The sequence below is a fragment of the Protopterus annectens genome, chromosome 8.part0 (assembly GCF_019279795.1).
Source record: "Protopterus annectens isolate FY-2018-M chromosome 8.part0, PAN1.0, whole genome shotgun sequence".
Classification (NCBI taxonomy): Eukaryota; Metazoa; Chordata; order Ceratodontiformes; family Protopteridae; genus Protopterus; species Protopterus annectens.
This window is the reverse complement of record NC_056741.1, coordinates 250,470,745-250,484,935: the sequence shown is the minus strand read 5'-3', so window position 1 is coordinate 250,484,935 and position 14,191 is coordinate 250,470,745. Positions and strand designations below refer to the sequence as shown.

General features: G+C 37.5%; 1 protein-coding gene across 1 annotated transcript in view; it reads left to right on the top strand.

Moving 5' to 3' along the window:
- Nucleotides 1–14,191, top strand: part of LOC122808213 (immunoglobulin kappa light chain-like) — a 105,216-nt gene that overhangs the window by 40,634 nt on the left and 50,391 nt on the right. Inside the window, exon 3 of the mRNA XM_044079177.1 lies at nt 1,741–2,052. Within this exon, the coding sequence (XP_043935112.1) occupies nt 1,741–2,052 (312 nt within the window). The remainder of the gene's footprint in view (nt 1–1,740; nt 2,053–14,191) is intronic.

The window sequence follows — 14,191 nt, the reverse complement described above, 5'->3', positions numbered from 1 at the left end:
ACTACCAGAATACCTCTATACTCCACAGACAAATCATTACCCTCCATAACTAAACATAACGACAATGCATGATATTCCCTGTATTCACACTGCACTGCTAATAGCTGGAATACCATCCCACTCCACTTAAGAACAGTCTGCAACCTGAAATACTTTAAATGTCAACTGAAGCAACACCTGACAGATAAATGGCTCCACACCTGCTACTACTATAGCTGTATGAATTTGTGCCATGACGCACTGTTGCACAAAACTTAATGTAGTGTTATCACAACCATACCCTCCTATATCGACTCATTTCCTTTACGTTCCTTATTCCTCCTCCTCCCATCCTTACCTAACTCTTTATAGGTTCCTGTGTCCTAGAGTTTGAACAAGTCTTTATAGTAACAAATATTTTTATGTTAAACCTGACAATCTATGCATACTGATGATATTGCACTGTGTATACCTCCTTGTATTTAAAAAAAATATATATTCATATACAACCCATGTAAATATTTTTAATGGGAACCATTTGTATATGATGTAACTAATGTCAAGGATGTCTGAATAAGGAACTGTTGCTCATGAATGAAACAGTAAATGATGAAATTATTCAAATGATGTCCGTGATATATGTATATTGGAGCTCTTCTCCCTAGGCCGCCACTGTAAAGGGCACTGCTCAGTCATACTTTCCAGATAAATAAATTCCAATAATGTCAATAAATTTAGAAAAGTCTGTACTGTTGTTTTCATTACATCTCCCATTAAGTTTTTTTTTTCTTCCTAACCGGTGTTGGATTCTTAGCAATCTTCCTCTGAAGACAGTTTTGAAATATCCCTACAGAATAGATGGAATAATGTGCAAAAATTCCTACAGAATAAATGGGATAATTTGTAAACTTATATTATCTCTTGTGAATAAAGTCTCCTGAGTAAATTTACTATTTTCATCTCCGTGTGCCCCACTAATTACTATGAACCCTATTACAGATAATTTGTTTGCTTATATTTCTTATAATATGTGAAATGGAAAAATATACAAGAAATGAGCCTTTATAAATATTTACTTTATAGTGTTTCCATTTTCAAGCTTATAGTCATCATATAGTAGGCTCAGAGTAGAGCAGACTTACCTTTCACATTGGTAAGCCTATGTGCCATTTATCTAGATATCGAAATATAATGCAATCTAGCAAGGATTGTATTTGGTAACATAGGTGTATGCAGCCATTTGCTAAGAATTTAATTATCTACATGTATCTATTTGTTTCACTCTCCAGAGTTCTTTGATCAGTTTTAGCACACCTTCTTGTTGATTATTTGGAAGAGTGTGGCCTAAGTTCTAAGCAGAAACTGATGTTAGTAGCAGTCATGGTTTCCCGTTAGACAGAGTGCTTCACCATGCGATCCAGGGTGCATGCATGGCTATACCTTTCCACTGATACGTATTCATGTGTGTTTGTGTATGCATGTTGTCTTAGTCCAAGAGATGGTTTGTGTTGTTGCCATTTAGTAATAGCAGATGCTTGGTCAGCAGACTGCAGTACTGACATTCTTAGATTACAGCTAGGAAATAATCCATTCCTGTATGAGTTAGACCACATGGTAACCAAATAAAAAATAATAAATTAAGACTAATTTTGATGTCTAGATTAAACAGTAAGATTGCCATTCTGAATATCATTATGCTTACATCCACAAATTATGTTATTTGAGATTACTAGAGGTCGTAAATAATCTTTCTCATTTTAGATGATGTGGCAGGATCTCCCAGTCTGCTTATTTTGGCACCCACAGAGCAGGAGACAAACTCTGATCATACAGTCACATTAATCTGTCTGGTGGCTGATACTTTGCCTCAGTGGAGTCCCATTCAGTGGAATATTTCAGGAGAAGTTATAAAAGCACTGGAAGATGCTGGAACATTTGATAAAGATGGATTTTTCAGTATCAGAAGCCAAGTTTCCATTCCACTACAGACATGGAACAGTCCTGCTACCTTCTTTTGCCAGGTCACTTCTATTCATGTTGAAGAACTAAAGAACAAAACAGTGATGGACACAGGTATGAAATGAAGTCTGAATGTGACTTAAAGAGTAAGAAAATAGTACAATACAAAACAGTGTGGATATGTTCATTCTTACAGTGGCAGGTATGCATAATTGTAATACCGACTATCTTTGTTAAGTTTCATAGAGTTTGTTACCCACTAGCTCAGTTGTACCCTTCTTAAGTTTTGTCATTGTGTGGGCCTACCTGCTCTTACAAAGTATTCTAAAGCCATGCTGCTCTTTCTTTTAAAGATATTTAATGATTCTGATTGCTTTATATTATATCCTCTAACATTAATAATGTGTGATATTCTATTCAGCCCGAGATATATCATAAAGAAATCATACATCATAACTTTAGATAGTAATATCAATTCTCCTGTCACTGTTTTGTTACTTAAGCAGTGCAATCCTAACTTTTTGTCTTATTTGTTGGTATCTAGCACCCCTTTAACCATCATGCCTGTCTCTTATCTGTCCAATTACCCATTTATTTCCTCTTGGCATCAGAGCTCGCCAGCCCCTTCATTTACTCCAAGGGCAAGATTAAGTATGTTGTGAGTGGTGTCATTATCCAGTGTTGGGGGTGGTCAGGCTTTTTATTATGCACCTACATTCTCACACTAGTGTTCTGGTTTCCATTATAAGCTTGCTATGTGCTGTATATGTATGCTTCTTTACATGCAGTCTCTGACTAGGGGTGCTATGCATTGCATGGAGAGGCATAGAAGGCACTGTCCCCAAAGTGCATCAGTTACGGACTCTTCCTCCAAGTGGGCAACCACATGCTTGTTGCTTCATTCCCTCATGCCCCTGCTATCTCCTCCATCAATCATGCTGTGAGCAAAACTCAGATCATTTGGTTCAAATGTCAGGACTTTAATTCTATGAACCAACGCAGCTGACAATCCTAAGTTTTGATGATGATATTTATATTCCAAGTTACTTAGGCCAGCTGTTCTTTTAGTAAGGTGACTCTGGACATGTTTCATCTTACCTGAAATTCCCTTAATATTTGGAGACCAAAGCTGACCTTTATTCTCCAGTTTTGGTCTAATTTAGGTCATAAACAAGGAATAAGTAGTGTTGAGATTCTGCTTTTTGTAAAACCCAGTCAATACACTAGTAACCTGTTAGTTTTTTTATCACATCTTGTCACTGCACGCATTTATCTCATGCTGAAATTTTGCAAAACCTCATCTGTGATATAGTTGATAGAATTATGTAATGGTCAAAAATCAGGAGATCAACAATTACATAATTCACTTCTTTCCCCCTTTCTTTGTGGTTGTGTGACCCCTGGAGTTAGCATAGTTAAGTTCCGGGGTTGTGTGTAGAGCCCCCATGTAAAAGCTGTTTTTTCTTTGTTTTTTTTTTTTTTTTTTTTGGTGATCACAAATGTAACCTATTGATTTACATTTGTGATCATTTTAGGTACATTATTTGATGTAGTGATGAATGTAATCACTTATAAAGTTTTTTAGTGCTTTGAGTTTCGGACAATCTCATCAGTGATTATTCATCATATTCTCATTTGATTTGTATAAGTCTTACAAGGCAGCCTGTACATATTCCCTGCTTTTAATGAGCAACAGCTGTTTTTAAGCACTTCCATTTCCAGATTTATAAGGGGCATCATTATTGTTGAATTACTCTTGTTTATATTCAGCTCATTTCTCAGCAGGCTAGAATTCAAAATCTAACAAACCACTCTGTACATACTGTGATCTGTTGTGTGTTTATGTACATTACTTTTTGATATCATCAGTGAATGTAACACACAGCATATTTCTGCTACAGTATCAGCCAAAGAAGAAATTTGTTGGACCTTTCGAGTTAGTTGTCATTAGAGATCTGTTGCATTCCCAACTTTTACTCTTCATTTTCTATTTGTCAACCGTTCTTTTATTCGAGCAACAAAAAGTATATTCATTTTGTGAAGATTGGCTGGAAATGTGAAGGCTGCCAGCCTAGCCAGATAGAATTTTATAGACAATTCTATCATTTGTAAATATTAATGTAAGGTACAGGCTTGTTGTCTTAAATGGAAAAACTGCTGTTAGATGTGGAACTGCAAAAAATGTAACAACAGTGCTCTCTGTTGACCAAATAAAACATTTTATGACCCTTTGATCTAAAGTCAGCTCCGGCCCATCTACATAAAAACATTCTTTCTATTGTTTTAACCAAAAGTTAACATGCAAATTTATTTTTACTGCTCTGCTTCCTGACCAGCTGCAAGATAATACAAGATGCTAAGAATGTAAATGTAGTTTCTGTTAGTCTGGGAACCCAGGGAAGTGTGAAGAATGATGTAATGGGAACCAGGGATGTGATTTTAAAAACAGAGAATCAGAGATCATTAAGCATTTTTGTCTCGACCATCCAACTCATCAGAACTCTGCCTGTTTCTATATGTAAGTTATCTTAGATTTGTGTTTTCTCTAAAAAATAGCTAGAAACTAGAAAGATTAGGCTGTGTTTTTCTATAATGTCAGAACTGTACTACTGAATTATTTTAAGTATTCTCTGTGATCTCTGAACTCTTGACTAGCACTGTTTAGTAAGAAGCATTGTCTTGTGTTTTTATTATTTATTATTAAATATTTTAAAACCTTTCAACTGTGGCTGTTTTGTGTAGAGATAATTTAAGCTCTAGAGTACATTGCATATTTACAGTGATTATTGTACCACATCACTCTAATAAGCCTTGAATGTTTAGTTATACTACCAATTGGATAATATACTGCACAGTAATAATTGAACACCCTTTTAAGGGCCTTTGAGTAGCTAATAAATATTAGCTGGGTGGTGGCAGTGATTTCTACTGTATAGTCTGGATAAAAGGGACACCGCTGGTGAACCTGTGCCAGCCTTCCCCAGGACTGTCTTTGTAGTTGTATAAACTCTTATCTCAAAGTGTGTGTGTGTGTGTGTGTGTGTGTGTGTGTGTGTGTGTGTGTGTGTGTGTGTGTGTGTGTGTGTGTGTGTGTCAGCTACTTGGGCAGGGACATGAAGCACTGTTTGGACAGAGAGGGTGCTGGAGATTTTAACTTGCCCAGCTGGCTGAGATCTGGACCCTATAGCTGTGCCAGTGGGGAGTCTTATTGAGGACCTGGAGAGCAAGGGAGCAACCAGCCCCAGACTGACTGTGATCTTCTTGTGCTCTTAAGGGAAATTGCACTTTACTGTGTGTATTTGTTATCCTTTCCTCCTGTATGAGATGCTCCCCACTGGTGTTAATGGTGAGGATTGAGGCTCCTTGACTGCTGGGCCAGGGCATGGGCATCACATATAAATTGTTTGGCAGTGGTGGGATATCCACACCATATATTAATTGGTTGGCAAATATTAATTGGCTTATAGTGGTGTGGGTAGTGTGAATTCCTGCAGCTTGTGTACAGTGAGCTTTGAAGGTGTTTTGTACTCTAAAACAGCCACACAATGAATACTCAGAGTTCAGATCACAATTGTTTTATTTCTTTTGTTAGCTTAGTTAGTCAGGGTGAACAGGCAGCATGTCAGCAGAGGAGTATGGAAAGCTGACAAGGAGTCAGCTGGCTGAGATGTTCCGGGCTAGGGGACTGGTGCATGGAAACCTGACTAAGGCAGACCTAATTGCAGCCTTGGTTACAGCTGCATCAGAAAACAGCAACCAGGAGGACAATCAGACTGGCAGTGGAGATATAATACCCTCAGAGAATGGACAGCTCAACCTTTCTACAGAGGACTTAAAAATCCATCTGGAGCTAAAGAGACTTGAGTTGTAGGCCAGGCATGTGGAAATAGAAGCAACTGAGAGACTGAGGCATCTAGATAGTGAGGACAATGTGAGACTGCGACATTTCCAGGCTGAGGAGAAGGAGAAACTGCTACGCCTAGAAGCTGAGGAAAAGGAGAGGCAGAAGGAGATGCTGACTCTTCACCAGAGTCATGGAAGTAATGGGGAAGGGAGTAACTGGACCCCAGAAGCACAACAGGTCAGAAAATCTCTTCCACAGTTTAAAGAGGGGGCTAATTTTGGTAGTTTCATTCATATGTTTGAGAGGGTATGCAAACAGTATGGGGTTGACCAAAGGCTCTGGGTACGGTTCCTGACCCCCTTACTCCATGGTAAAGCTGTAACTGTTTTGTCAAAAATGCCTGATGTTGCATGTTTTGATTATACTGTTAAAAAGCATTTGTTAGAATTGTTTAAGCTAACAACTGAAACAAATAGGAAAAAGCTTCATGAGCATAGACACAAGGCAGATGAAAGTGTGTGTGAATATGTTACTGAACTGAGCACTTATTTCCATAGATGGGTGAGTGGATGTCAAGTCACCACTTTTGATGGGCTGGCAGACCTTTTGGTGAGGGAATAAGCCCTTAGCACTTTGCCTGAGGACATGAGGATCTGGTTAGCTGATAGACAATGTGCTACTTCAGATGAGTTTGGAAGAAGTGAAGCCTATACCTGGCAAGCAGGACAGCCCTGCACAGGAAAGGGACCCCCAGTACTGCTCATGGGTCTAAAGGAAACCATGGTGGGCAGATGGTGGGCAGCACAGACTGCCCCAACAGAATCTGCCAGTAGCAGGGGAAGCCACTAGTCCAGTAACACGTCCAAGAGCTAGGGTTAAATGTTTTAAATGCAACCAGTGGGGCCATGTGGCATACAGATGTCCACAGAGGCAAGGTGAAGAACAAAAGGTGAGGGAGCCAGTAAGTGGGAAAGACAAAATGCCAATAGTTGTCTTGAGACAACAGGGGTGCTGAACTACCATCCTGCAGATGTCCCGATAAGGGAGGATTCGGATGAGGCAGTATCATGTGCTTATGCAGTTACACTCAGTCAGGCTAGGAGACAAACATGTGAGTCTGGTAGCCTGGGGGAGACCCAGACAGACTGCATACTTGCAGCCAGGACTGGTGAGGTGGTTACTTCAGGGAGGGAGCTGGTCTGTAGCAGTGAGACTGAATGTGAGCCACAGCTGCTTGCAGGTACTGATGTTCCCTTAGAGAGAGTGACTGCAAAGGTAGAGGTGAGTAGTAGTAACCAGGCTGACAGTGAGGCACCACTGTCAAGAGGATGCCAGACTTCCTGTAGAAGGGGAGTTGGGAAGGGTTATAAGGAGAGAGTTGAGGCAGGCTCAGCTCTCAGACCCTACATTGCAAGGCCTGAGGCAGGTAGCTAGGGAGGCACCTGTTTCTCAAGGAAATGGGGAATCTGTATACTGGGACAAAGGGTTACTATACAGAGAGTGGACCCCTGAGGGAGGGTTAGAAGGTGAGAGAGTACAGCAGTTGGTAGTGCCTAGAGCATACCATCTGGCGTTTCTAGCCATAGCTCATGATATTCCCTTTTGCAGGTCATATGGGCATAAAATGTACAAAGAGGCATATTATGCAGAACTTCTATTGGCCTGGAATTTCCAGAGATGTAACAGGATACTGCAGGACCTGTGAGCAGTGCCAAAAAGTAGGCAAGGCAGGAGACAAGGTGAGAGCTCCTGTGATGCCTTTGCTTGTGATTGAGAAGCCATTTCAGAGCTTAGCTATGGATATTGTGGGTCCTCTGAGTACCCCAAGTTCCACAGGGAAAAAGTATATCCTAGTGGTAGTGGATTATGCTACACGATACCCCAAGGCAGTGGCTTTGTCCTCCATTGAGGCAGAGAAGGTGGCAAATGCTTTGTTAGAGTTTTTCAGCAGGGTAGGTTTCCCAAAGGAAATAATGACTGACAGAGGTGCCAATTTCATGTCAGACTTGCTGGCTTGTCTGTGGAAGTCCTGTGGGGTGAAGCACATGAAGACCACCCCCTACCATCCCCAGACTAATGGTCTTGTTGAGAGGTTAAACTCTACAATCAAGTCCATGCTACGGGCATTTGCAGATCAGTTTAAGAGGGAGTGGGACAAATATTTGCCCTATCTGTTGTTTGCTTACAGAGAGGTTCCCCAGGAATCCACAGGTTTTTCACCCTTTGAGTTGCTGTATGGGCATAGGGTGAAGGGACCTCTAGATTTAATTTGAGATGAGTGGGAAGGTAAGTGCGAGTCTCACAAAGAGTCTGTTGTGGCATACATCCTAAACCTCAGGACTAGGCTCAGGGAACTCATGGGCTTGGCCCAGGAGAACATGGCAGAAGCCCAACAACAGAAAAAGGTGTAGTATGACAGGAATGCTTGAGCTAGAGAGTATTCTGTGGGGCAGCAGGTAATGGTTCTCATTCCTGTCAGACACAACAAGCTGCAAGCAGCTTGGGAGGGACCCTACAAGGTGGTAAGAAAGGTAAGTGATGTTAACTACATGGTGGAACTGCTAGGCAGAGGCACAAACTGTACCATGTTAACATGATGAAACCTTACCATGATAGGGAAGCCCTTGTGCAGAGCATTTGCAGTGGATTGCAGGAGGAGTCTGAGGGAGATCTGGGGACTGATCTCCTCAGTAAGGGTCAGGCTGACACCTCAGTGTAAGGGGTAGCAATGTCCCAGCAGCTATCTCCTACTCAGGTTCAAGAAATCCAAGCAGTGTTGCAGGAATTTGGGGACATGTTCACTGGGAAACCAGGGTGCACCCATCTGGGGCAGCACCAGATGGATACAGGACCCCGAATTGTGCAGCACATACTACTGCTAGATAGAAAATCCACCTGTTGAAATGACAATACTCATGTAGAAATACAGATTCCTTCAACTATGGCTAGGACTGAGTCAAAGAAAACAAATAAGCATGTAGCATGCATGTGCCTAAGCTTATTCATATACACTGCGTCACTACTCAATGGGAAAGTCTGTTACCCACATTACAGGTTCTATTGCAATGTCTAAATCCATTTTTGACCATTAAATGAGGTGAATGGATGTACAGAAAAGTAGGAAAAAGAGGGCAGCAAACAGACGAACATACACAAAGGAAACAGGGAATGTAAGATTGGGAGGGGGGAAGAAGAGTGCATGTGTGTGTGCACATGTGTGTGTGAAGAAAAAGAAATGATGGGGAGGATTTAAGGGAAAGACAAGAGATGTAAAAGGGTGAGCTCAGTAAGTAGGGGCATGTAAACAAACATAACACAATGACTGGTAAAACAAGAAGCGATATCCTTGGCGTCCAGAAGCTTTATTGCTCACACAAGTTCCAATAAAAACGAAGGAATTACAGCTTAAAATACATACAACTAAAAAACAATACTGAGCGCTTTCACCCGCTCAAATCAATGTGGGTTTCATCAGAGTACAAAAACATATCTTTACACCAGCCTTATATACTGAATGCATTACTAATTATGTGTGCAAATTGAATGATTGTTTAAATAATTATTTGATTGTTACGCTAAAATGCAAAATGCTAGTTATTTTTATTTTTATTTTTATTATTGTTTCTATCTTAAACGTTGACCCATAAATTGAACTGATAGTTATAATTAACTTTTAAAAGAAGTTTATAGAAGAAGTTTGTGAAGTATATTACTTTTAAGAAGACATAATGATAATTTATGAGGGCCTGACCTTAAAATTGTGTATATATTCCTGTAACTATGTACAAATATATCATTTAATAAATATATATAATTCTAATTTTTATAAATACAATTATGTTAAATAAATTATGTTAAATAAATATATATATTGTTAAAATAATTAAATGTATTTAATAAGTAAATATATATATGTATACATATAAATATAAATAATAATGTTTAATATATAAATAAATAATTGTGATTTCATATATGTTGAAACGAATTCACATTCTAAAATGAGTCCATAATTGTTTACATTAGTACAAAGTTATATAAAATATATAATAATGTGTATTCAAATGTGTAAAATGTGTATTATTATGAAAAAACATATTAAAAATTAACATTTTGCAAAATCATGTGTTACCTAAAGTCAAATGTATTGATGATTATAGTGTTTATTAGTTAAAAACTGATTTGTTAAAAATGAAAAATGATTTTTTAAAACAATGATGTTTAGTGGATACTAATACGGTGAACATTAATAACTATTAATGCATCATGTACAGTAGAGTGTTTTCAAAACATTCACTCATAATGTGATGTTGTGTGAGATAATTTGTGTAAAACATGACTATGTTTTTATTCTACATGACACACATAAATTTTTAAAATGGCACATATAAATTTTGTATCCTAAGAGCCTGATTAAATACATATTGATTTGTATTTCAAAATACTAGCAATACTGATGTGCCCATTCAATCCTGGTGTGGTACTAGCGTTAAATCGAAGCTGCCACAGGCACTCCTTAGTTAACAATAAGTTATCTAAGTCCCCTTCCTTTTCCTAGGGGTTGTGTATTCTATCTATTATAAAAAAAATGAATCTTTTAAAATTACAACATGTAGTACTGTGAACGTATAGAGCATTAGTTTCCTTTTTGTGTTTAATGTCTCTTGCATGTTCCATAATTCTTTCTTTTAGTTTTCTCTTAGTTTTACCTACATAGTATGCAGGACATGAAATACAACTAGCTAGGTAGATAACCATTTTTGTATTGCAGTTACATTGTCCAGGACATTGAAGTGTTTTACCGTAATCATATACTGTACAATATGGTCCATCATTAATGTATTTGCAACTTTTACAAAATCCACATTTCTTCATATTTGATATCTTAAATCCTTGTGCCCTACTTTCGAAAATCTCCTTTAGATTAGTGCCCCTACTATATGTTATTCTCGGGTGTAAACCTAGGGTCTCTGTAAATCCTCTATTGTTGTTTAACACACAATTCCAGGTGTCGTTTAGAATAGTAACTATTGCCTTAGAATTATCGTTGTAAGGTATGATAAATGAATCTTTCTTACTTATAAGTTCTTGTTCTTTCAGCCTTATATTTGTTCCATTCCAGAGTATCGGTTTAAATTTTGTGTCCCTGTTATTTGACACCTCCTGGATTACAGAGTCTAACAAATTTTGCGGGTAACCCCTTTCAACAAACATATCCTTTAGTAGTCTACTTTCTTCCAAGAAGTTTTGGTCATCACTGATGATGCGTGAAAGCCTAACCATTTGGCCTTTCACCAAATGTTTCTTCTGGAAGTAGGGGTGATAACTTCAGAGTGCAGGTAACTATTTGAATATGTTTTCTTACGGAAAATGTTTGATTCAATCTTACCATTTTTGTTGTACATTTTTATGTCTAGGTAGTCACACTGTTCGAAATATGTTTGAAATGTAAATTTTAGGAAGCTCGTACTTGTGTCTAAATAGTGTATAAAATCTTTTATGTCATTTACTTCTCCTTTCCAGAAGATCAAAATATCATCCAGAAATCTGACATAAAAAATAATGTTCTCCCAGTAGCTAGATGTAAAGACCTTTTCGATTTCCCAATGTGCTAGGACTAAATTAGCATAAGTGGGGGCACACCTAGGCCCCATTGCTACTCCTGTACATTGTTTATAAAATTCCCCTTCTAGGAAAACATAGTTGTTGTTTAAAATCATATCCATAAAATCAACTAAAAGCTTCCTTTTAACAGTGTGGTATCCACTATATTTGTCTAAAATTCTCTCAAAGTATATCAATCCTTCATTGTGTGGTATGACACTGAACAAATTAATAACATCGACCGTTACCATAATGTACTTGTCCCCTGTGTACTTCTCATTAAATTCTCTTAATTTTTCTAAGCAATGCCAGGAATCTTTAATTATGTGTGGAAAGTTCATACTGATACCTTTACAATGTACATCAACAAATTTAGCTATGGTTTCTAATTTAGAATTTTTAGCTGACACTATTGGTCTAAACGGTGGATTTTGGGTGTTTTTGTGTACTTTAGGTATACCAAATATCGTAGGAGTAATCGGGTGTTCAACAACTAAGAAGTCATATTCTTGTGTGTTTATCATGCTTTCCATCAAATAATCATATAATAGCCAGTCTATCTTTGTATATGCTCTTTGTACCTCATATTTAGAAACTTTTCTGTATGTTTCTTCATTCTCTAACATGGTTACCATTTTATTGATGTAGTCTACCTTTGGCATGATCACAATGCCACCACCCTTGTCTGGCTTCATGATTCTGTATTTGTTATTACCACAAAGTTCAGCTACACAGAATCTCTCAGTATCAGTTAAATTGTCTTTTTTCACATGTTTTTTCTTTAGTTCCCTACGTATTTGGGACTCACACAGTGATTCAAAAACTTGTATAATAGGGTTACTAGGTGGTACAAATGTACTAGATCTTTTAAGTGTAATAGACCTTGTATCAATATTACCTTCACCAGGTGTCTGTTCCTTAGCAAAAAACATTTTTAGGTTCAGTAATCTCACATAAAGTTTCAAATTAATGAGAATTTTACCTATGTCACTTTTAAAATACGGAACAAATGTAAAGCCCCTTTTAAACAGATTGATGTGACCTTGGTTCAGCTGCAATTCACTGTAATTATAAATGTTGAAACCACCATTAGTAATAATATCACAAACATCCAGGTTAGTTGTTTCAGAATTGTCAACTGTTAAATCAATGTCACTTAAAACATTTGAATTTTCCGTGTTTTTCATATCAAAATCTAAATCAAAAAAAGGGTTGCTATTTTCATTCACATTATTACCCATGATGTCAGTATTAATTGTATCATTAGGTAGATCAAATACATTAGCATGAAGTGTACCGTCTAATAGTAATGGGAATTTGTCCTGAAGTGTGTTTTCCTTCCTTGGTTCAGATACTGGTTTTTCCCCCCTTGGTACCTGTCTTTTATTCTCTCTGACCTCCTTAGTGGAGGTTCCTCTAAAAAAACATCATTGTCTCTGTAAACATCCCTTTGTGTTGCATGTCCACTGTAGTGTCCATAGTTATTTCCACTGTTGTTTGTATTAAATACTGATTTGTCCCTATTCATATCATGATTCACATCATTATTAACAGAAGACTTTACTTTATCATGATGCTGTACAGATAGTTTAAAATCCTTAAAATGATGATATGCCCTCTTGTTAATATAATCATTGCTGTCCCTGAACAATTTTTTGTTCTTATATTCTAAACCTCTCATAACAAAATTATCAATCTCCTTTAACACATTGTCCATCCTGTGTTTGTTGTGTTCAAATAATAAGTCATTTTGAATGCTGTTATCCAGTTCTATTAGTTTTTCATTTAGTTTAGTCAGTCTATGATTATTGTTCTTAATTATCAGTTTTAGCAATTCAAGGCCAGTTTTGTCATAAAGTGATAACAGTTCATCAAACACAACACTATCATGGCTGAAACCAAAAGGTAATTTAAATATACGCAAACCTTTAGGGACCTGCTCCAACTCCAGGGACCTTTCTAGGAATGCGTTGTCCATTTGAATAGTTTTAAATTGTTTCAGCGTTTTTTCGAAATCCACAATCTGTTCATTTAAGGAGCCCATGTCCTTCATACTTCCCCTAGGTATATTTTTAAACGATGGTGCCTGTAAAATGACATTGATGTTTTCCCATCTCCGTTTATGGGAATTTACGTCTCTCCCGTCTCCAGCGTTCAAATTCGCACTCTCAAACATACCGGACCTCGGATTCACTTCCTTCTTCCTCGTGTCACCTTTTGAAGAGTTCGATGAACCATTGCTGGCCGACGGAGCAGTAGGACTATTACCCAGTGTGGAATGAAGGGTAACCATGTTAGAGAATGAAGAAACATACAGAAAAGTTTCTAAATATGAGGTACAAAGAGCATATACAAAGATAGACTGGCTATTATATGATTATTTGATGGAAAGCATGATAAACACACAAGAATATGACTTCTTAGTTGTTGAACACCCGATTACTCCTACGATATTTGGTATACCTAAAGTACACAAAAACACCCAAAATCCACCGTTTAGACCAATAGTGTCAGCTAAAAATTCTAAATTAGAAACCATAGCTAAATTTGTTGATGTACATTGTAAAGGTATCAGTATGAACTTTCCACACATAATTAAAGATTCCTGGCATTGCTTAGAAAAATTAAGAGAATTTAATGAGAAGTACACAGGGGACAAGTACATTATGGTAACGGTCGATGTTATTAATTTGTTCAGTGTCATACCACACAATGAAGGATTGATATACTTTGAGAGAATTTTAGACAAATATAGTGGATACCACACTGTTAAAAGGAAGCTTTTAGTTGATTTTATGGATATGA